Source organism: Atractosteus spatula, chromosome 8, assembly GCF_055471065.1.
Source record: "Atractosteus spatula isolate fAtrSpa1 chromosome 8, fAtrSpa1.hap1, whole genome shotgun sequence".
NCBI lineage: Eukaryota > Metazoa > Chordata > Actinopteri > Semionotiformes > Lepisosteidae > Atractosteus > Atractosteus spatula.
In genome coordinates, this window is record NC_142713.1 from 667,940 (window position 1) to 692,173 (window position 24,234).

Sequence of the window (24,234 nt, forward strand, 5' to 3'; positions counted from 1 at the left end):
GTGGGTTTCAGTCTGGGAACAGGCTAATTAGTTTCCATGAATGATCAGGTGAGGGAGAGGCTGTTGTTGAGAACAGTTGCTGTTATTAGTGTCTCTGGTGTTTGTTCCCAGAAAACCAAGACGACATTGTCACACATTTCTCTGCAATAAAGGTTTATTGAAAGTTCCAACATTCATTTGTTAACAACCGTGATTTTCTAGAATACAGGCACTTTTTGTTTTCAATTTCTGCTTCTGGATCCAAACTAAATACTCAGTAAAACGAGTTGTGTTGTAGAAGATGACAGTGCAGGTCTGGGCTGTGTGCTGAAAACACAGATGGACACCAGCCCAGGCAGCTCAGAGCTCCGTGCTCAGTGTGTCTGCGAGCTCCTGTCCCTCCGCTGCCCACCACTGTGACAGCTCTCTGCTCAGACAAGGGGACAGCTGGGGCGGCTCCTCCTCCACAGCCTTCATCAGCTCACGAGCTGCATGAAGCTGGAGGTTTCTGGAGCCCGTACGCCAGAACAAGAGCATCTTTCGTTTCACCCCCTGTAGAACACCTTCCAGTGATATTTCAATGTCGTAAACTGAGCAAGACCAAGACTAGAAGACAGCAGAGGAGCAGGTAACGGTTTATTCCATGTGACACACCTGAAGGAGGCTCCACAGCCGAAACGTCGTGTCTCGTCTCTTCTCAGCTGGAATAAACCTTTACTTGTTCCTTTGCAGCCAGCGCGGGCTGACGCAGCCCCCTGCTCGGACTTCTTCAAGAGGAGAAGACTGCCCACCGAAGACCTGAGCCCTGGATTAGAAGAAACAGGTTATCTTTGAAGTCCACTGGGAGGATCGGAACTCTTTGAAATTGTGACGAATGAACACGTGGCGTCTTTCAAACGACATTCCCCTCCTCTCTCTCCTCACGCGATCGAGGAAGGCAAAGGATGACTTCTGTGAGATAAAAACATGCCAACGGGACCTCCGAAGACTAGGGGGCGCTGTGGCACAAGCAGGAGTGGGGTTTCAGGGCTCGCATGAAGGACAGAGTACAAGGAGACTTCAAATTCCAGGGACTAGCCAAGGACACAGGGGCAGAGCAAGAGGATTCACAGCAGGATGCAAAATAACTAAGAAAATGAGGACACAACCATAAGCCTAGGGAGGCCATCTTGGATCTGGATCTGTATAAGCTCTACTTTTCCCTGCGGGGTTTTGGATCCAAGATGGCTGCCCACCGCGTCTAGCACACTTCTGGTCGCATCTTGGCGGTCCGGCAGCGCAGCAGCTTGAGGAAACTGTCAATCTTGTGGGAGTCCCGCCTGAAACAGGACATCAGGAAGTGGAAGTTGAGGAGGCGGGAGTTCCTGTCGCTGCCCAGGTCGCCCCCCCTCCAGGTGAAAGGTGAAAGGTCAAGGGACTGAGATCCGGGACCAATCTGCAAAGAAAGAGAGGGAGACGAACAATAGCAGAATCTGACACAAAGAGAGCTCTCTCGGAAACAATGGATCAGACAACGTCATGCAAACTCCGGGCAGGAGGACACAGCGCATATCTGCGACGCGTGTCCGGCGAGGAGAGTTGCACACACCGTCAACACGACAGACAGCCCTACGCCGTCAGCAGCGGGGGGGGGGTGGTGGAGATTGGCGGTGTTGAGGTACTGTAGTGTCCAGTCAGTGCGTTTTCATTGAGAGACAGCGAGGGGGAAGGGAGACGGACAGGCTCAGGGAGAGACAGACAGGACAAGAGAGGGACAGACAGGCTCAGGGAGAGACAGACAGTACAAGAGAGGGACAGACAGGCTCAGAGGAGACAGACAGGACGAGAGGGACAGTGAGGTGGGAGAGAGACAGGCAGGACGAGAGGGACAGTGAGGTGGGAGAGAGACAGACAGGCTCAGGGATAGACAGACAGGACAAGAGAGGGACAGACAGGCTCAGAGAGAGACAGTGAGGTGGGAGAGAGACAGACAGGCTCAGGGATAGACAGACAGGACAGGAGGGACAGTGAGGTGGAAGAGAGACAGACAGGCTCAGGGAGAGACAGACAGGACAGTGAGTTGGGAGAGAGACAGACAGGCTCAGGGAGAGACAGACAGGACGAGAGGGACAGTGAGGTGGGAGAGAGACAGACAGGCTCAGGGATAGACAGACAGGACAGGAGGGACAGACAGACTCAGAGAGAGACAGACAGGACAGGAGGGACAGTGAGGTGGGAGAGAGACAGACAGGCTCAGGGAGAGACAGACAGGACGAGAGGGACAGTGAGGTGGGAGAGAGACAGACAGGCTCAGGGAGAGACAGACAGGACAGGAGGGACAGTGAGGTGGGAGAGAGACAGACAGGCTCAGGGATAGACAGACAGGACAGGAGGGACAGACAGACTCAGAGAGAGACAGACAGGACAGGAGGGACAGTGAGGTGGGAGAGAGGCAGACAGGCTCAGGGAGAGACAGACAGGACAGGAGGGACAGTGAGGTGGGAGAGAGACAGGGGGGAGCAGTCTGACCTTGCTGACCAGCTTCTCCAGCCCGCGGTTCAGGACGTGGGTGCTCTCCTGCAGCTCGCGGGTCTTGCTGTGGATGGAGCCGCTGGAGGGGTGTGGGAGAGACGGCGCCTCAGCGGACAGCAGGTGGAGAGGGTCGCTCCAGGACAGCAGCAGGGAGCGCACGATCCCCAGGAGCTCGGACTCCTGGGGCAGGTCGGACAGACACAGACAACGCTGAGGTCACACACTGTATTATTATTATTGAGAGACAGGCTCACTGTCTGTTCCTCAGGCTGGGACAGGAGATCACACACTGTATTATTATTATTGAGAGACAGGCTCACTGTCTGTTCCTCAGGCTGGGACAGGAGATCACACACTGTATTATTATTATTGAGAGACAGGCTCACTGTCTGTTCCTCAGGCTGGGACAGGAGGTCACACACTGTATTATTATTATTGAGAGACAAGCTCACTGTCTGTTCCTCAGGCTGGGACAGGAGATCACACACTGTATTATTATTATTGAGAGACAGGCTCACTGTCTGTTCCTCAGGCTGGGACAGGAGATCACACACTGTATTATTATTATTGAGAGACAGGCTCACTGTTCCTCAGGCTGGGACAGGAGATCACACACTGTATTATTATTATTGAGATACAGGCTCACTGTCTGTTCCTCAGGCTGGGACAGGAGATCACACTGTATTATTATTATTGAGAGACAGGCTCACTGTCTGTTCCTCAGGCTGGGACAGGAGATCACACACTGTATTATTATTATTGAGAGACAGGCTCACTGTCTGTTCCTCAGGCTGGGACAGGAGATCACACACTGTATTATTATTATTGAGAGACAGGCTCACTGTCTGTTCCTCAGGCTGGGACAGGAGATCACACACTGTATTATTATTATTGAGAGACAGGCTAAGTGTCTGTTCCTCAGGCTGGGACAGGAGATCACACACTGTATTATTATTACTGAGAGACAGGCTCACTGTCTGTTCCTCAGGCTGGGACAGGAGGTCACACACTGTATTATTATTATTGAGAGACAGGCTCACTGTCTGTTCCTCAGGCTGGGACAGGAGATCACACACTGTATTATTATTATTGAGAGACAGGCTCACTGTCTGTTCCTCAGGCTGGGACAGGAGATCACACACTGTATTATTATTGAGAGACAGGCTAAGTGTCTGTTCCTCAGGCTGGGACAGGAGATCACACACTGTATTATTATTACTGAGAGACAGGCTCACTGTCTGTTCCTCAGGCTGGGACAGGAGGTCACACACTGTATTATTATTATTGAGAGACAGACTCACCGGCAGGCGCAGGACGTGCTCCTTGTCGTTGGGTGTGGTCAGGGAGGAGGTGTGGCACAGAGAGGGGCGGGGCATCAGCATGCGGCCAGATGGAGGAAAGTGAGTGTCCTGAAAGAGAGATGTTGATATCCACCATGACCCAGACCGGACTGTAGGGGTACACTGTGACCCAGACTGGACCGGTGATCTCTGGACTGTAAGGTTACAGTGTGACCCAGACTGGACCGGTGATCTCTGGACTATGGAGTTACAATATCGCACAGCACATATTCGACCACTGATCTGTGACGGTGATTCACTGACGCACTGACAGATTATTAAAGTCAGACACTTACCAGGTCATTGGTCAGCGCAGTGCTAAGGGCATGCAGTCTCTCGGATATCTCAGCAGCCCTTTCCAACAGGTCATTCAGTCCGATACACTGAATCTGGACTGAGAGGGACAGGAGCACACAAAGTGTACCTGGGCAAGGGAGGGGATACAGGGTTAATACAGACACACTGACTGGACACTCCAGTACATTAACACTGCACTGAGAGAGAGAGGGGTTAATACAGACACACTGACTGGACACTCCAGTACATTAACACTGCACTGAGAGAGAGAGGGGTTCATACAGACACACTGACTGGACACTCCAGTACATTAACACTGCACTGAGAGAGAGAGGGGTTAATACACACACACTGACTGGACACTCCAGTACATGAACACTGCACTGAGAGAGAGAGGGGTTAATACACACACACTGACTGGACACTCCAGTACATTAACACTGCACTGAGAGAGAGAGGGGTTCATACAGACACACTGACTGGACACTCCAGTACATTAACACTGCACTGAGAGAGAGAGGGGTTAATACACACACACTGACTGGACACTCCAGTACATTAACACTGCACTGAGAGAGAGAGGGGTTAATACACACACACTGACTGGACACTCCAGTACATTAACACTGCACTGAGAGAGAGAGGGGTTAATACACACACACTGACTGGACACTCCAGGACAGTAACACTGCACTGAGAGAGAGAGGGGTTAATACAGACACACTGACTGGACACTCCAGTACATTAACACTGCACTGAGAGAGAGGGGGGTTAATACAGACACACTGACTGGACACTCCAGTACATTAACACTGCACTGAGAGAGAGGGGTTAATACAGACACACTGACTGGACACTCCAGTACATTAACACTGCACTGAGAGAGAGAGGGGTTAATACACACACACTGACTGGACACTCCAGTACATTAACACTGCACTGAGAGAGAGAGGGGTTAATACAGACACACTGACTGGACACTCCAGTACATTAACACTGCACTGAGAGAGAGAGGGGTTAATACAGACACACTGACTGGACACTCCAGTACATTAACACTGCACTGAGAGAGAGGGGGGTTAATACAGACACACTGACTGGACACTCCAGTACATGAACACTGCACTGAGAGAGAGGGGTTAATACAGACACAATGACTGGACACTCCAGTACATTAACACTGCACTGAGAGAGAGAGGGGTTAATACAGACACACTGACTGGACACTCCAGTACATTAACACTGCACTGAGAGAGAGAGGGGTTAATACACACACACTGACTGGACACTCCAGTACATGAACACTGCACTGAGAGAGAGGGGGGTTAATACACACACACTGACTGGACACTCCAGTACATTAACACTGCACTGAGAGAGAGGGGGGTTAATACAGACACACTGACTGGACACTCCAGTACATGAACACTGCACTGAGAGAGAGAGGGGTTAATACAGACACACTGACTGGACACTCCAGTACATTAACACTGCACTGAGAGAGAGGGGTTAATACAGACACACTGATTGGACACTCCAGTACATTAACACTGCACTGAGAGAGAGAGGGGTTAATACACACACACTGACTGGACACTCCAGTAGATACACAGAGAGAAAGAGACACATAGACAGTAAGCAGTAACACAGAGGGTAAGCAGTACGGCACAGAGACACAAGTGTGTCCCAGCTTCACGGAGACACACAAACCTGACCTGTGAAGCCGGCGTTTCCTCGGGTCTGGGGTGTCATCTCTCTGTGTGTCTGAGCCCTTTGTCTGGGCTCTGTCGTCTGAAAGATTTTATAGCCTCCAGCCCCATTTGTGTATTCAGAGAGCCAGTGTCTCTGGTTTCCTCCAGCTCTAATGAGAAACATTAGACACCCTGGTCTGTCACCCTGAGACACCTACAGAGAGGAAGACAAACATTCAAGCCCACCGTTCGAGTTCAGACCAGATACTGGCATGCCAGTGCGATCCTACCTTCAAACAGCATTTCCTTCCTAATTGTGTCTCTAAATCGCTACTGGATATTTAGGACAACAAGGGCTTCAAGCAATTCAAGCAAGTACAGGAAATGGCATTAATAATTGACAGCAGGAGGCACTTCTTTATGCAAAGGGTGGTGGGAGTGGGGAACAAGCTGCCCAGCCATGTTGTTGAAGCCGATACCCTGGCTTCTCTCCAGACACAGCTGGATGAGCTCCTGAGATATTTTATCTGCTACCTACCATATGAGCTACATTCATACTGTAGATCAAATCAGGGGTCAGAGTCAGTGCTGCAGTGTTTCAGCAGTGTGGAATCAGGGGTCAGAGTCAGTGCTGCAGTGTTTCAGCAGTGTGGAATCAGGGGTCAGAGTCAGTGCTGCAGTGTTTCAGCAGTGTGGTGTGGAATCAGGGGTCAGAGTCAGTGCTGCAGTGTTTCAGCAGTGGGGTGTGGAATCAGGGGTCAGAGTCAGTGCTGCAGTGTTTCAGCAGTGTGGAATCAGGGGTCAGAGTCAGTGCTGCAGTGTTTCAGCAGTGTGGTGTGGAATCAGGGGTCAGAGTCAGTGCTGCAGTGTTTCAGCAGTGTGGAATCAGGGGTCAGAGTCAGTGCTGCAGTGTTTCAGCAGTGTGGAATCAGGGGTCAGAGTCAGTGCTGCAGTGTTTCAGCAGTGTGGAATCAGGGGTCAGAGTCAGTGCTGCAGTGTTTCAGCAGTGTGGTGTGGAATCAGGGGTCAGAGTCAGTGCTGCAGTGTTTCAGCAGTGTGGAATCAGGGGTCAGAGTCAGTGCTGCAGTGTTTCAGCAGTGTGGTGTGGAATCAGGGGTCAGAGTCAGTGCTGCAGTGTTTCAGCAGTGTGGAATCAGGGGTCAGAGTCAGTGCTGCAGTGTTTCAGCAGTGTGGTGTGGAATCAGGGGTCAGAGTCAGTGCTGCAGTGTTTCAGCAGTGTGGAATCAGGGGTCAGAGTCAGTGCTGCAGTGTTTCAGCAGTGTGGAATCAGGGGTCAGAGTCAGTGCTGCAGTGTTTCAGCAGTGTGGAATCAGGGGTCAGAGTCAGTGCTGCAGTGTTTCAGCAGTGTGGTGTGGAATCAGGGGTCAGAGTCAGTGCTGCAGTGTTTCAGCAGTGTGGAATCAGGGGTCAGAGTCAGTGCTGCAGTGTTTCAGCAGTGTGGTGTGGAATCAGGGGTCAGAGTCAGTGCTGCAGTGTTTCAGCAGTGTGGTGTGGAATCAGGGGTCAGAGTCAGTGCTGCAGTGTTTCAGCAGTGGGGTGTGGAATCAGGGGTCAGAGTCAGTGCTGCAGTGTTTCAGCAGTGTGGAATCAGGGGTCAGAGTCAGTGCTGCAGTGTTTCAGCAGTGTGGTGTGGAATCAGGGGTCAGAGTCAGTGCTGCAGTGTTTCAGCAGTGTGGAATCAGGGGTCAGAGTCAGTGCTGCAGTGTTTCAGCAGTGTGGTGTGGAATCAGGGGTCAGTCAGTGCTGCAGTGTTTCAGCAGTGTGGTGTGGAATCAGGGGTCAGAGTCAGTGCTGCAGTGTTTCAGCAGTGTGGTGTGGAATCAGGGGTCAGAGTCAGTGCTGCAGTGTTTCAGCAGTGTGGAATCAGGGGTCAGAGTCAGTGCTGCAGTGTTTCAGCAGTGTGGAATCAGGGGTCAGAGTCAGTGCTGCAGTGTTTCAGCAGTGTGGTGTGGAATCAGGGGTCAGAGTCAGTGCTGCAGTGTTTCAGCAGTGTGGAATCAGGGGTCAGAGTCAGTGCTGCAGTGTTTCAGCAGTGTGGTGTGGAATCAGGGGTCAGAGTCAGTGCTGCAGTGTTTCAGCAGTGTGGTGTGGAATCAGGGGTCAGAGTCAGTGCTGCAGTGTTTCAGCAGTGGGGTGTGGAATCAGGGGTCAGAGTCAGTGCTGCAGTGTTTCAGCAGTGTGGAATCAGGGGTCAGAGTCAGTGCTGCAGTGTTTCAGCAGTGTGGTGTGGAATCAGGGGTCAGAGTCAGTGCTGCAGTGTTTCAGCAGTGTGGAATCAGGGGTCAGAGTCAGTGCTGCAGTGTTTCAGCAGTGTGGAATCAGGGGTCAGAGTCAGTGCTGCAGTGTTTCAGCAGTGTGGTGTGGAATCAGGGGTCAGAGTCAGTGCTGCAGTGTTTCAGCAGTGTGGTGTGGAATCAGGGGTCAGAGTCAGTGCTGCAGTGTTTCAGCAGTGTGGAATCAGGGGTCAGAGTCAGTGCTGCAGTGTTTCAGCAGTGTGGTGTGGAATCAGGGGTCAGAGTCAGTGCTGCAGTGTTTCAGCAGTGTGGTGTGGAATCAGGGGTCAGAGTCAGTGCTGCAGTGTTTCAGCAGTGTGGAATCAGGGGTCAGAGTCAGTGCTGCAGTGTTTCAGCAGTGTGGAATCAGGGGTCAGAGTCAGTGCTGCAGTGTTTCAGCAGTGTGGTGTGGAATCAGGGGTCAGAGTCAGTGCTGCAGTGTTTCAGCAGTGTGGAATCAGGGGTCAGAGTCAGTGCTGCAGTGTTTCAGCAGTGTGGAATCAGGGGTCAGAGTCAGTGCTGCAGTGTTTCAGCAGTGTGGTGTGGAATCAGGGGTCAGAGTCAGTGCTGCAGTGTTTCAGCAGTGGGGTGTGGAATCAGGGGTCAGAGTCAGTGCTGCAGTGTTTCAGCAGTGTGGAATCAGGGGTCAGAGTCAGTGCTGCAGTGTTTCAGCAGTGTGGTGTGGAATCAGGGGTCAGAGTCAGTGCTGCAGTGTTTCAGCAGTGTGGAATCAGGGGTCAGAGTCAGTGCTGCAGTGTTTCAGCAGTGTGGAATCAGGGGTCAGAGTCAGTGCTGCAGTGTTTCAGCAGTGTGGAATCAGGGGTCAGAGTCAGTGCTGCAGTGTTTCAGCAGTGTGGTGTGGAATCAGGGGTCAGAGTCAGTGCTGCAGTGTTTCAGCAGTGTGGAATCAGGGGTCAGAGTCAGTGCTGCAGTGTTTCAGCAGTGGGGTGTGGAATCAGGGGTCAGAGTCAGTGCTGCAGTGTTTCAGCAGTGTGGAATCAGGGGTCAGAGTCAGTGCTGCAGTGTTTCAGCAGTGTGGTGTGGAATCAGGGGTCAGAGTCAGTGCTGCAGTGTTTCAGCAGTGTGGTGTGGAATCAGGGGTCAGAGTCAGTGCTGCAGTGTTTCAGCAGTGTGGTGTGGAATCAGGGGTCAGAGTCAGTGCTGCAGTGTTTCAGCAGTGTGGTGTGGAATCAGGGGTCAGAGTCAGTGCTTCAGTGTTTCAGCAGTGTGGAATCAGGGGTCAGAGTCAGTGCTGCAGTGTTTCAGCAGTGTGGAATCAGGGGTCAGAGTCAGTGCTGCAGTGTTTCAGCTGTGAGGTGTGGAATCAGGGGTCAGAGTCAGTGCTGCAGTGTTTCAGCAGTGTGGTGTGGAATCAGAGTATTGTCACAGTGTAGTAAAGCACAGCTCTTCCAGACATTTACTACAGTAAGTCACAATATTGTTAATCATAATAATAATAATGTGATAATGTTGCTTTATCAGCCCTATACAATTTCTTGCATTAGGAATTCATCTTTTCACAGACCCCAGCTTGCTCTCCAGGAGACACACAGACAGGGAGAGAAGCTGGGGGTCAGAGCGCAGGGTCAGATATCGTACAGCGCCCCTGGAGCAGGTGGGGTTAACAGAGTAGGATTCCTCTGCCAGCCGCAGGATTTGAACCGGCAACCGTCCAGTCACAGGCGCCGATCCTGAGCCACAGAGCCGCCGCCGCTCCGCCCGTGTTACAGTGTAGTAGAGACTCTTCCAGACATTTACTACAGTAACTCACGGTACTATCACCGTGCCAACACGCTCAGGCTCAGCTCAGTGTAAACGGAGTTGTGAGCCGCATTCCTCCCTGCGTGTTTCATCACCTGTTCCTCGCTGCGTGTTTAATCACCTGTGTTCTCTGATCTCGGCCTCCGTCACACGTGTCCTGATTAAACGAGCCGGAGCGCACGGACAGCCCGCAGCCTGGTGGCCGCCGGTCTCAGCCGGCTTTCGGGAACATTAATGAATAATTTTTCCGCGATGAAGACGCAAGCAGACACGTCCACAGCGCGGACCCCCGGCTGGTCTGCGCGCCCTCTCCGCGGTACCCGCGACCTCCGAGGACCGTCTGCACCTCTTGGGTACGCGCATCATGTTTAGCGAAGATCTTGGGGGATCGGGAAACTGATTTGAACTGCAGCGTCAGTGCGCGACTGTAGCGCAGCCTGTGTCTCAAGCCGGGGTCTGTAGCTGTTGGTGATTTCACCGTGTAGACTCAAGTTTGTAAGCATGAAGGCAACACACGCTTACTGCTGAGCGGAGATGGACAGTTTTCACACTCGGTGGAGCTCGATTGTAACGGCGAGACGTGAAGCAGCAGCCGCCGCACAGAGACGCGCAGGGATCGAGGAGCTTAGCTCTGCCCCCTGGCGGCGGGGCGGCGAAGCGCAGCTCTTTTCACAGGTATGATGCAGTCGAATGCGCTTCGATTATAATAATAATAATTAATAATAGACACTTGAAGAAGGCTCCACGGCCGAAACGTTGTGTTTTCTTTCTTCTCTTTTCAGCAGGGAATAAACCTGCACTTGTTCCATAATATTAATAACAGTCCTTACACCTATAAAGCGCTTTTCCGGACGCTCCGCTCGAAGCGCTTTACAGGCAATGGGCTCTCCTCCTCCACTCCCAGTGTGCAGCATATTAATCACAGGACAGAAAACGTGGCGTCAGTTCGCTTTGTCGGCTGCCTCTGGGGACTTTCAGTACCTCAGTCTCGTCTCTTGTGTCCAGGATTCAAGAGATTCGATTATTTTAAACAGGTTAATTTTTTTTAAACCCAGGCGTTTTGCCCAAGTGTTTTTTTTCCCCTTGGTGTGTGTGTGTGTGGAGGATGTTTATATGACAACTAAAATCAGGTTGTCGTTCATTCTCCCTGCTTCACATTCTGCACAAAATGCGATATATTCTTGTTTTAATGAACATTGTCCCGAAAAATACGTAGACTCCCTCGCTTACAGACGCGAATCGCTGTTATAGTGTGATTTCCAGAGACGGGCGGTGCGATTAGCGTGACTCGGTGCTAACGAGGCGCGCTCACCCCGTCTCCACCAGGGGGCGCCACAGCCCCAGCCGAGAGGCGCCTGCTCTCCTGTAAGCGGGCTGGTCTCGGGTTCGGGGGCTTATTAACAAGAAGGGTGATCGATCGATCGCTTGAATGGGGAAAGTGATTTGGGGGAGCTGTGTAGCTGTAGTACAGGCGATACAGAGCACGTATTGGCCGTTTTGTACCTGTTCTGGGGTGAGTTTCCCGAAAACGATGAATCTTGGAGACTAACGAGCAACCCGCGTTTTCCCAAACCCCTGTTCATCGGTCCTTTTACGAGCGAGTGTCAAGTACGTCTTTGTTAACCCCGCCCCCGAAGTCTCTTGGCAAAAAGCATCGCAAGTCGATTGAAAAACAGTCGATTGACAATATACTGTCATTACGTGGCGCCGGTTTTGGTCCTTCAGTGGGATGAAGTCGAGTTGTGAACAGGGATATGCATTAAACATGACATCATAATTTAGCAACCAATTAAGCGAAAGCGTACAGACAGGCACAAACCGGAACACTGTTGTTTCCGAGAGAATATAAAATAACTGACTGACGTGCCGTGAGAGAAACCCGAGACTGACTGCGTGGACAGTGCGCGCGTCCTGCACGGCGTCTGTGGTCTGAAGCCAGGTTTTGTCTGGGCGCGCTGCCATTGTTAAGAATCGCTGCGTTTCTTGAGAAAACACTGCTGTTATTTAGAGTCACTGGCTGTATTGGAACTCTAACTGGTCTAATTAACATGACATCTGGAAAAAGTAACCACTAAGCGTGGCGTGTGTCGCTCCACAAATACAGGACCTGTAATCAAACAGGTCTAAGCTTTACCGTCGACAATCACGACAGAACATAAAACGGTATTGGAACTTCAAAAATAAACATCAGGCCCAATGATTTAAACTTAAATAATGCATTACTGCATCTCACCGTGAAAATCAGATCGTCTAGTCAAGTATAAAACTTGGCATTTTTTTTAAATTAAACGTATTGTAACGGATCGGGGTTCCCCGGGCATGTGCCCTCGCCGCTCCCAGACAAATACAAGTAGAGGAGAAAATACAGATAAAAGAAAGAAACAGAGCAAAAACAATTAACTGCCAGCGGTAAAGAGGTAAATATTTATGTAACCAGGTTATATTTTTACATATATCAAATGTTTTCCTTTCTTTAGCATTTTTCACTTTCTTTATGGAATTTAAATAACATTTCAACTCCATCTCAGTGTTATTGGACCATTTGACTTATGAATATGACATTTACCCAGGATGACTAATAAATTCATTTACTGTGTAAATAAATGTTCTTTTGCCAAATTTCCTCTCGCATAGCACAACAAAATATCACAATCCTTAATATGAAATCTTCGTATTCTAAACTTCCAGAGAATTGCACTCTGTGATTAACGAGTGGGTCGGGAAGCACGCAGATTACGAAGGATTTCACGTGCTGCTCTAGTGACGATGGATTTTGGAGAAACGCTCGTGAATTGACGATAGATCTTAAGAGCGAGTTTATGATGTTCGTAGCGCTACGATGCTTTCGGGAAACTCACCCCTGTTGTGCTTCTCCTGTTGGAACAGGTATACAGCACTGCTGCCATTGTATCCTACTGAAGATCGCTTGAAACTGTCCGGAGAGGCAGCGCAGATCTCAGCGCGGGGGAACTGGGCTCTGGTCCTGGGGTGCTGTCTGTGTGGAGTCTGCATGTTCTCCCTGCGTTCACGTGGGTGTCCTCTGGGTGTGCTCCGGTTTCCTCCCGCAGTCCGGAAACAGGCTGGTGAGTTCATTGTCTTCTGGGAAAACTGGTCCTGGTGTGTGTGCGTGTGTGTGCGCCCTCTGATGGACTGGACTGGTATCCCAGTGCTCGCTGGGATAGACTCCAGCGCCCCTGTGACTGGAAGTGGAAAGAAGGGTTAGAAAATGGATTAATGGATTTTCCAAGATCAGGGCATGTGGTTTATATATATCCACAATAACACACAGACACAGCTGCACAATAACACACAGACACTGATTCTGCCCCTGTACAGACACAGCTGCACAATAACACACAGACACAGCTGCACAATAACACACAGACACTGATTCTGCCCCTGTACAGACACAGCTGCACAATAACACACAGACACAGCTGCACAATAACACACAGACACTGATTCTGCCCCTGTACAGACACAGCTGCACAATAACACACAGACACAGCTGCACAATAACACACAGACACAGCTGCACAATAACACACAGACACTGATTCTGCCCCTGTACAGACACAGCTGCACAATAACACACAGACACAGCTGCACAATAACACACAGACACTGATTCTGCCCCTGTACAGACACAGCTGCACAATAACACACAGACACAGCTGCACAATAACACACAGACACTGATTCTACCCCTGTACAGACACAGCTGCACAATAACACACAGACACTGATTCTACCCCTGTACAGACACAGCTGCACAATAACACACAGACACAGCTGCACAATAACACACAGACACTGATTCTGCCCCTGTACAGACACAGCTGCACAATAACACACAGACACAGCTGCACAATAACACACAGACACTGATTCTACCCCTGTACAGACACAGCTGCACAATAACACACAGACACAGCTGCACAATAACACACAGACACTGATTCTGCCCCTGTACAGACACAGCTGCACAATAACACACAGACACAGCTGCACAATAACACACAGACACTGATTCTGCCCCTGTACAGACACAGCTGCACAATAACACACAGACACAGCTGCACAATAACACACAGACACTGATTCTACCCCTGTACAGACACAGCTGCACAATAACACACAGACACTGATTCTACCCCTGTACAGACACAGCTGCACAATAACACACAGACACAGCTGCACAATAACACACAGACACTGATTCTACCCCTGTACAGACACAGCTGCACAATAACACACAGACACAGCTGCACAATAACACACAGACACTGATTCTGCCCCTGTACAGACACAGCTGCACAATAACACACAGACACAGCTGCACAATAACACACAGACACTGATTCTGCCCCTGTACAGGCACAGCTGCACAATAACACACAGGCACAGCTGCACAATAACACACAGACACTGATTCTACCCCTGTACAGGCACAGCTGCACAATAACACACAGACACAGCTGCACAATAACACACAGACACTGATTCTGCCCCTGTACAGACACAGCTGCACAATAACACACAGACACAGCTGCACAATAACACACAGACACTGATTCTACCCCTGTACAGGCACAGCTGCACAATAACACACAGACACAGCTGCACAATAACACACAGACACTGATTCTGCCCCTGTACAGACACAGCTGCACAATAACACATAGACACAGCTGCACAATAACACACAGACACTGATTCTACCCCTGTACAGACACAGCTGCACAATAACACACAGACACAGCTGCACAATAACACACAGACACTGATTCTACCCCTGTACAGACACAGCTGCACAATAACACACAGACACAGCTGCACAATAACACACAGACACTGATTCTGCCCCTGTACAGGCACAGCTGCACAATAACACACAGGCACAGCTGCACAATAACACACAGACACTGATTCTGCCCCTGTACAGGCACAGCTGCACAATAACACACAGACACTGATTCTACCCCTGTACAGACACAGCTGCACAATAACACACAGACACAGCTGCACAATAACACACAGACACAGCTGCACAATAACACACAGACACTGATTCTGCCCCTGTACAGACACAGCTGCACAATAACACACAGACACAGCTGCACAATAACACACAGACACAGCTGCACAATAACACACAGACACTGATTCTGCCCCTGTACAGACACAGCTGCACAATAACACACAGACACAGCTGCACAATAACACACAGACACTGATTCTACCCCTGTACAGACACAGCTGCACAATAACACACAGACACAGCTGCACAATAACACACAGACACAGCTGCACAATAACACACAGACACTGATTCTGCCCCTGTACAGACACAGCTGCACAATAACACACAGACACAGCTGCACAATAACACACAGACACTGATTCTGCCCCTGTACAGACACAGCTGCACAATAACACACAGACACAGCTGCACAATAACACACAGACACTGATTCTGCCCCTGTACAGACACAGCTGCACAATAACACACAGACACAGCTGCACAATAACACACAGACACTGATTCTGCCCCTGTACAGACACAGCTGCACAATAACACACAGACACAGCTGCACAATAACACACAGACACTGATTCTGCCCCTGTACAGACACAGCTGCACAATAACACACAGACACAGCTGCACAATAACACACAGACACTGATTCTGCCCCTGTACAGACACAGCTGCACAATAACACACAGACACAGCTGCACAATAACACACAGACACTGATTCTGCCCCTGTACAGACACAGCTGCACAATAACACACAGACACAGCTGCACAATAACACACAGACACTGATTCTGCCCCTGTACAGACACAGCTGCACAATAACACACAGACACAGCTGCACAATAACACACAGACACTGATTCTGCCCCTGTACAGGCACAGCTGCACAATAACACATAGACACAGCTGCACAATAACACACAGACACTGATTCTGCCCCTGTACAGACACAGCTGCACAATAACACATAGACACAGCTGCACAATAACACACAGACACTGATTCTGCCCCTGTACAGGCACAGCTGCACAATAACACATAGACACAGCTGCACAATAACACACAGACACTGATTCTGCCCCTGTACAGACACAGCTGCACAATAACACACAGACACTGATTCTACCCCTGTACAGGCACAGCTGCACAATAACACATAGACACAGCTGCACAATAACACACAGACACTGATTCTGCCCCTGTACAGACACAGCTGCACAATAACACACAGACACAGCTGCACAATAACACACAGACACTGATTCTGCCCCTGTACAGACACAGCTGCACAATAACACACAGACACAGCTGCACAATAACACACAGACACTGATTCTACCCCTGTACAGACACAGCTGCACAATAACACACAGACACAGCTGCACAATAACACACAGACACTGATTCTGCCCCTGTACAGACACAGCTGCACAATAACACACAGACACAGCTGCACAATAACACACAGACACTGATTCTGCCCCTGTACAGACACAGCTGCACAATAACACACAGACACAGCTGCACAATAACACACAGACACTGATTCTGCCCCTGTACAGACACAGCTGCACAATAACACACAGACACAGCTGCACAATAACACACAGACACTGATTCTGCCCCTGTACAGACACAGCTGCACAATAACACACAGACACTGATTCTACCCCTGTACAGACACAGCTGCACAATAACACACAGACACAGCTGCACAATAACACACAGACACTGATTCTGCCCCTGTACAGGCACAGCTGCACAATAACACACAGACACAGCTGCACAATAACACACAGACACTGATTCTGCCCCTGTACAGACACAGCTGCACAATAACACACAGACACAGCTGCACAATAACACACAGACACTGATTCTGCCCCTGTACAGACACAGCTGCACAATAACACACAGACACAGCTGCACAATAACACACAGACACTGATTCTGCCCCTGTACAGGCACAGCTGCACAATAACACACAGACACAGCTGCACAATAACACACAGACACTGATTCTACCCCTGTACAGACACAGCTGCACAATAACACACAGACACAGCTGCACAATAACACACAGACACTGATTCTGCCCCTGTACAGACACAGCTGCACAATAACACACAGACACAGCTGCACAATAACACACAGACACTGATTCTACCCCTGTACAGACACAGCTGCACAATAACACACAGACACAGCTGCACAATAACACACAGACACTGATTCTGCCCCTGTACAGACACAGCTGCACAATAACACACAGACACAGCTGCACAATAACACACAGGCACTGATTCTGCCCCTGTACAGACACAGCTGCACAATAACACACAGACACAGCTGCACAATAACACACAGACACTGATTCTACCCCTGTACAGACACAGCTGCACAATAACACACAGACACAGCTGCACAATAACACACAGACACTGATTCTGCCCCTGTACAGACACAGCTGCACAATAACACACAGACACTGATTCTGCCCCTGTACAGACACAGCTGCACAATAACACACAGACACAGCTGCACAATAACACACAGACACTGATTCTGCCCCTGTACAGACACAGCTGCACAATAACACACAGACACAGCTGCACAATAACACACAGACACTGATTCTACCCCTGTACAGACACAGCTGCACAATAACACACAGACACAGCTGCACAATAACACACAGACACTGATTCTGCCCCTGTACAGACACAGCTGCACAATAACACACAGACACAGCTGCACAATAACACACAGACACTGATTCTGCCCCTGTACAGACACAGCTGCACAATAACACACAGACACAGCTGCACAATAACACACAGACACAGCTGCACAATAACACACAGACACTGATTCTGCCCCTGTACAGACACAGCTGCACAATAACACACAGACACTGATTCTGCCCCTGTACAGACACAGGTAGGTGTATAGTATATAATTATTATATCTAGTAATAAAACTGTTATTGTTATTGTTAGTAGCATATTCTGCAGAGGAAGTGAGTTCTCCGCTCACATGCCTGCGCTGTTTCCTGTCTCCAGGACTGTGTGATGTTTGTTACTCGTTTCTCTTACTGCTTGACAGCAGAACACACGACCCTGGAGGGTCTCCGGTTCAGCTCTCCCGCCCCAGGCCACCTGGCTCCGCCCATGGGTGGGCGTGGCTACCCGGTCCCGAAGTCTCCGCCCACTGGGCTGAGCAGCAGAGCAGGGCCCAGCCAGCAGCCTGTCAGCACAGGTTACAGTATCTGTCCCTCCCAGGCCCTGGGCTGAGAGGAGCCGGGAAAGCGTGTTGACTCTCCTCATGCCTGAAGGGCTGAACTGAGGAACTACACTCCAGCACACTAACACTGCACTGAGAGAGAGAGGGGTTAATACACACACACTGACTGGACACTCCAGTACATTAACACTGCACTGAGAGAGAGAGGGGTTAATACACACACACTGACTGGACACTCCAGTACATTAACACTGCACTGAGAGAGAGAGGGGTTAATACACACACACTGACTGGACACTCCAGTACATTAACACTGCACTGAGAGAGAGAGGGGTTAATACAGACACACTGACTGAACACTCCAGTACATTAACACTGCACTGAGAGAGAGAGGGGTTAATACACACACACTGACTGGACACTCCAGTACATTAACACTGCACTGAGAGAGAGAGGGGTTAATACAGACACAGTGACTGGACACTCCAGCACACTAACACTGCACTGAGAGAGAGAGGGGTTAATACACACACACTGACTGGACACTCCAGTACATTAACACTGCACTGAGAGAGAGGGGTTAATACAGACACACTGACTGGACACTCCAGTACATGAACACTGCACTGAGAGAGAGAGGGCTTCATACAGACACACTGACTGGACACTCCAGTACATTAACACTGCACTGAGAGAGGGGTTAATACAGACACACTGACTGGACACTCCAGTACATTAACACTGCACTGAGAGAGAGAGGGGTTAATACACACACACTGACTGGACACTCCAGTACATGAACACTGCACTGAGAGAGAGAGGGGTTAATACAGACACACTGACTGGACACTCCAGCACACTAACACTGCACTGAGAGAGAGAGGGGTTAATACACACACACTGACTGGACACTCCAGTACATTAACACTGCACTGAGAGAGAAGGGTTAATACAGACACACTGACTGGACACTCCAGTACATGAACACTGCACTGAGAGAGAGAGGGCTTCATACAGACACACTGACTGGACACTCCAGTACATTAACACTGCACTGAGAGAGGGGTTAATACAGACACACTGACTGGACACTCCAGTACATTAACACTGCACTGAGAGAGAGAGGGGTTAATACACACACACTGACTGGACACTCCAGTACATGAACACTGCACTGAGAGAGAGAGGGGTTAATACAGACACACTGACTGGACACTCCAGCACACTAACACTGCACTGAGAGAGAGAGGGGTTAATACACACACACTGACTGGACACTCCAGTACATGAACACTGCACTGAGAGAGAGAGGGGTTCATACACACACACTGACTGGACACTCCAGTACATTAACACTGCACTGAGAGAGAGAGGGGTTAATACACACACACTGACTGGACACTCCAGTACATTAACACTGCACTGAGAGAGAGAGGGGTTCATACAGACACACTGACTGGACACTCCAGTACATTAACACTGCACTGAGAGAGAGAGGGCTTCATACAGACACACTGACTGGACACTCCAGTACATTAACACTGCACTGAGAGGGGGGGTCCTACAGTCCCCAGTATGTTATGTAAGCAGCGAGTACAGGGGGAGGGGGGGGGTGTGTCATCAGAGGGAGATAGCGAGAGGGCGGGTGTGCTTGGTGCAGATTACCCCGGGCTCGACACTCCCTGAGCCTCTCTCGCTCCCACTCGCCGCCAGACCGCCACGCTCGCTGGGTCTCGGGGATCAGTCTCATTCCTGGGGACAGCTCTGTGCTCTGCCCCTGCGCCATGTCGGACAGCCCCGCCGCCGCCGGCCCCCCGGCCCCTGAGGACCCCAGCCCCCCGGTGCCCGCGCCATGCCTGGAGCTCCGCGCCGAGCTGGAGAAGTGGTGAGCGACCCCCGGCCCCCGGCCCCCAGCCCCGGGAGCCTCCTGCAGGGGCTTCTGGGAGCCCGGAGCTGGACGCGAGAGGGGAGGGTGTGGGGGGAAGAGGGTCGAGGGTTCGAGCAGAGTCGCGGCCCTCCCAGTGAGGGACGGCTCTTGTTGTCGTCGTCGTGGTTGTCACGTCGCGGTTCGCTGGCGCCGGGCTGCCGGCTCGCGCGGGTTCCCAGGCTCGTTTCTGCACGGACGGCTCCGTGAGGCGTCCAGCTCGGTTGTCGTTTAAAAAAAAACAGCTAACGTACGAGCCTGGTGTGTTTCTGCAGAAAATGTCAATTTGAGTCCTCCCTCCACCTCCACCACTGGGGTCTCTCCTCATCCTCTCCTCTCTCCCCCTTCCTCATCCTCTCCCCTCTCTCCCCCAGGATGAGCTGCTGTGTCAGAGGGCTTAGTGCTGTCAGTGTGAGGTAGCAGTGTTGGATGGTTATCGGCAGAGACAGCCATGAGTCTGACTTGTGTGTGTGTGTGTGTGCGCGCGCCCCGTTCTGGGAATCTGTGTGCGTGTCAGAGTGTTATTGTGTGTCTGCTCAACCAGAAGACCCAGAAATCGCTCAACAGCAGGTTATGTCACTGCTCTTGTTTCCCAAATCCAAACTGCTCCAGCCTTCAGCAATGTGGAGACCTACAAAACAAGCCTTCACTGTCCCTCCTCAGGACATGGAGACACCCAGGGAACCAGCAGGGACAGTTCACGTCCAGTCCTGTTACACCAGGAGGACAGCTGGTCCCACGGTTCAGGTCCAGTCCTGTTACACCAGGAGGACAGCTGGTCCCACGGTTCAGGTCCAGTGCTGTTACACCAGGAGGACAGCAGGTCTGGTGGTTCAGGTCCAGTCCTGTTGGACCAGCAGGACAGCTGGTCTGGTGGTTCAGGTCCAGTGCTGTTACACCAGGAGGACAGCTGGTCTGGTGGTTCAGGTCCAGTGCTGTTACACCAGGAGGACAGCAGGTCTGGTGGTTCAGGTCCAGTCCTGTTGGACCAGGAGGACAGCTGGTCCAGTGGTTCAGGTCCGGTCCTGTTACACCGGGAGGACAGCCGGTCTGGTGGTTCAGGTCCAGTGCTGTTACACCAGGAGGACAGCTGGTCCGGTGGTTCAGGTCCAGTCCTGTTACACCGGGAGGACAGCTGGTCTGGTGGTTCAGGTCCAGTCCTGTTACACCGGGAGGACAGCTGGTCTGGTGGTTCAGGTCCAGTGCTGTTACACCAGGAGGACAGCTGGTCCGGCGGTTCAGGTCCAGTCCTGTTACACCAGGAGGACAGCTGGTCCGGTGGTTCAGGTCCAGTGCTGTTACACCGGGAGGACAGCTGGTCCGGCGGTTCAGGTCCAGTCCTGTTACACCAGGAGGACAGCTGGTCCGGTGGTTCAGGTCCAGTGCTGTTACACCGGGAGGACAGCTGGTCCGGTGGTTCAGGTCCAGTCCTGTTGGACCAGGAGGACAGCTGGTCCGGTGGTTCAGGTCCGGTCCTGTTACACCGGGAGGACAGCTGGTCTGGTGGTTCAGGTCCAGTCCTGTTACACCAGGAGGACAGCTGGTCTGGTGGTCCAGGTGGCTGAGAGCCCTGGGGTACTGCAGGAGGGGGGCCGAGTTCTTCAGGGGGGCTGCAGGGGCTCCGGGTCCAGCTGTCCCCCCGGGGGGGGTGTCAGAGAGAGGGGCGGGCGGGGGGCTCCGGGCCCAGCTGTCCCCCCGGGGGGGGTGTCAGAGAGAGGGGCGGGCGGGGGGCTCCGGGCCCAGCTGTCCCCCCCGGGGGGGTGTCAGAGAGAGGGGCGGGCGGGGGGCTCCGGGCCCAGCTGTCCCCCCGGGGGGGGGGGCTCAGGTTGAGGTAATGGATCAGCCCCTCAGCTCTAAGTTTAGCCGCGTTGGAAGCGAGCTGGCTGGCGTGATCGGGTTTCGGGCCCTCCTGGCTCAGAGCGGCCCGGAGCAGGTGGGACTGTTCCCTCTCTCCCTGCCTCGAGCGAGGTTCGCACACTGACTAACTCACACTCGTGTGCGCGTGTGCGCGTGCGTGCGTGCGTGCGTGCGTGCGTGCGTGCGTGCGTGCGTGCGTGCGTGTGTGTGGATTGAATTTATCTCTGTGTGTGCACTGATCTGGGTGTGTGTGTGTGTGCATTTATCTCTGTGTGTGCACTGATCTGGGTGTGTGTGTGTGTGCATTTATCTCTGTGTGTGCACTGATCTGGGTGTGTGTGTGTGGTAGAGGCAGGGTTAGGCCTACTGGCTCAGTGACTGTGATCGGAGAGGCAGATGCCTGACTGCACTCTGAGAATGTGGGCTCCCCCCTCCCCCCCCTCTCTCCCTCTCCCTCTCTCTCTCCCTCTCTTGCTATCCCTTCTCTCTCTCCATCCCTCTTTCTCCAAGACTGTGGCCAGCCCACCTCTCTTCATGCCCGAGTCTCCCCCTCTGTCTGTCCTGTAAAAAGGCTTTACACAAAGGGTGGTTGGAGTATGGAACACCCTGTTACCATGGCTTTTGAAACACAGCTGGATGAAGTCCTGGGATTAATGTCTGAATGGCTCCTCTGGTCTGTGACCTGTCTTGAGCTCTTCCTGACCCTCCCACTGGTGCCTCCTGGGTCGTCTTCCCAGCCTGGGCTCTCTGTGTGTCTCCTGCTGCCCCCCTGGGCTTGCGGTGTGTCTCCTGCTGGCCACCTGGGCTCACTGTGTGTCTCCTGCTGGCCCCCTGGGCTCTCTGTGTCTTGTGTGTCTCCTGCTGGCCCCCTGGGCTCGCTGTGTGTCTCCTGCTGGCCCCCTGGGCTCACTGTGTGTCTCCTGCTGGCCCCCTGAGCTCACTGCGTGTCTCCTGCTGGCCCCCTGGGCTCGCTGTGTGTCTCCTGCTGGCCCCCTGGGCTCACTGTGTGTCTCCTGCTGGCCCCCTGGGCTCTCTGTGTCTTGTGTGTCTCCTGCTGGCCCCCTGAGCTCACTGCGTGTCTCCTGCTGGCCCCCTGGGCTCTTTGTGTCTTGTGTGTCTCCTGCTGGCCCCCTGGGCTCGCTGTGTGTCTCCTGCTGGCCCCCTGGGCTCTTTGTGTCTTGTATGTCTCCTGCTGGCCCCCTGGGCTCGCTGTGTGTCTCCTGCTGGCCCCCTGGGCTCTTTGTGTGTTGTGTGTTTCCTGCTGGCCCCCTGGGCTCTTTGTGTCTTGTGTGTCTCCTGCTGGCCCCCTGGGCTCGCTGTGTGTCTCCTGCTGGCCCCCTGGGCTCTTTGTGTCTTGTGTGTCTCCTGCTGCCCCCCTGGGCTCGCTGTGTGTCTCCTGCTGGCCCCTGGGCCACAACGGGTAGCATGGGGGCGCAGTGCAGGGGTGCTGTCTGTGTGGAGTCTGCATGTTCTCCCTGTGTGTGCGTGGGCTGCCTCCCGCAGTCCAGAGGCAGGCTGGTGGGGTGATTGGCCCTGGAGTGAGTGTTTGCCCCGCGGTGGCCTGGCGCCCCGGGGGCGCTGGCGCTGGCGCTGGCGCGAGCCCGGCCCGCCAACAGGCTCCTCTCTGCAGCCTGCCGGACCGTCGGACCCGAGGAGGGCCAGAGAGGTCCAGTCTGGGTCACGCTGTACCCCCACAGTCCAGAGATCGCCAGTCCAGTCTGGGTCACACTGTACCCCTACAGTCCAGAGATGGCCGGTCCAGTCTGGGTCACAATGTACCCCTACAGTCCAGAGATCGCCAGTCCAGTCTGGGTCACACTGTACCCCTACAGTCCAGAGATCACTGGTCCAGTCTGGGTCACACTGTAACCCTACAGTCCAGAGATCGCCAGTCCAGTCTGGGTCACACTGTAACCCTACAGTCCAGAGATGGCCGGTCCAGTCTGGGCTTTATTACATATTATTGTTTCTGTCTTGTAGCCCCAGCTGGTGGAGATTTCATGTACGTAAAACCCTGATTCCTTCCCTCGTCTCCCTCTCTCAGGTCTGACCACTGGTCGGCTGCACCGAGTCCTCCTCCATCCCAGCATTCCTCGGCTCACTGCTCCATCGGCCCATCCCTCGTGATGCGGGGGTGCGGAGGAGAGGGGGGGGGGGGGGAGAGATGGCGGTCTCTCCCTTGTCCGCTGTGTCTCGAAGGGGCATCAGTCCCAGTGCGAACAGCACGCCTGCTGTCTGTGCAGAGGTTGCAATGAACAATAAACCCGATACTGTTTTCTGTTACTTGTGAGCTGTTT

At 52.3% G+C, this 24,234-nt stretch overlaps 2 protein-coding genes across 2 annotated transcripts; one reads left to right on the top strand and one right to left on the bottom strand.

The window, feature by feature from the left end:
- Nucleotides 1-1,219: 1,219 nt before the first annotated feature.
- Nucleotides 1,220-12,885, bottom strand: prl (prolactin). Its single transcript, XM_088923549.1, has 6 exons — nucleotides 12,732-12,885; nucleotides 10,144-10,335; nucleotides 4,127-4,254; nucleotides 3,792-3,899; nucleotides 2,488-2,670; nucleotides 1,220-1,414 (listed from the first exon to the last, which is right to left on the bottom strand). Exons 1-6 carry the CDS (start codon nucleotides 12,883-12,885, stop codon nucleotides 1,220-1,222), a joined length of 960 nt encoding a protein of 319 aa, XP_088779675.1.
- LOC148828964 (uncharacterized) lies at nucleotides 10,248-24,218 on the top strand. Its single transcript, XM_088923065.1, has 4 exons — nucleotides 10,248-10,548; nucleotides 12,760-12,956; nucleotides 19,870-20,041; nucleotides 23,982-24,218. Exons 2-4 carry the CDS (start codon nucleotides 12,884-12,886, stop codon nucleotides 24,190-24,192), a joined length of 456 nt encoding a protein of 151 aa, XP_088779191.1. The 5' UTR covers nucleotides 10,248-10,548; nucleotides 12,760-12,883; the 3' UTR covers nucleotides 24,193-24,218.
- The last annotated feature ends 16 nt before the right edge of the window (nucleotides 24,219-24,234 follow it).

Coding starts and splice junctions, on each gene's coding strand:
- LOC148828964 (XM_088923065.1), top strand. CDS start 12,884: ATGTTCTCCCTGCGTTCACGTGGGTGTCCTCTGGGTGTGCTCCGGTTT. Junction 12,957..19,869: donor CGCAGTCCGGAAACAGGCTG/GTGAGTTCATTG, acceptor ACTCGCCGCCAG/ACCGCCACGCTCGCTGGGTC. Junction 20,042..23,981: donor CGCGCCGAGCTGGAGAAGTG/GTGAGCGACCCC, acceptor TCCCTCTCTCAG/GTCTGACCACTGGTCGGCTG.
- prl (XM_088923549.1), bottom strand. CDS start 12,885: ATGCAGACTCCACACAGACAGCACCCCAGGACCAGAGCCCAGTTCCCC. Junction 4,255..10,143: donor GGGGTCCGCGCTGTGGACGT/GTCTGCTTGCGT, acceptor TCCCTTGCCCAG/GTACACTTTGTGTGCTCCTG. Junction 1,415..2,487: donor TGGAGAAGCTGGTCAGCAAG/GTCAGACTGCTC, acceptor CTTTCTTTGCAG/ATTGGTCCCGGATCTCAGTC.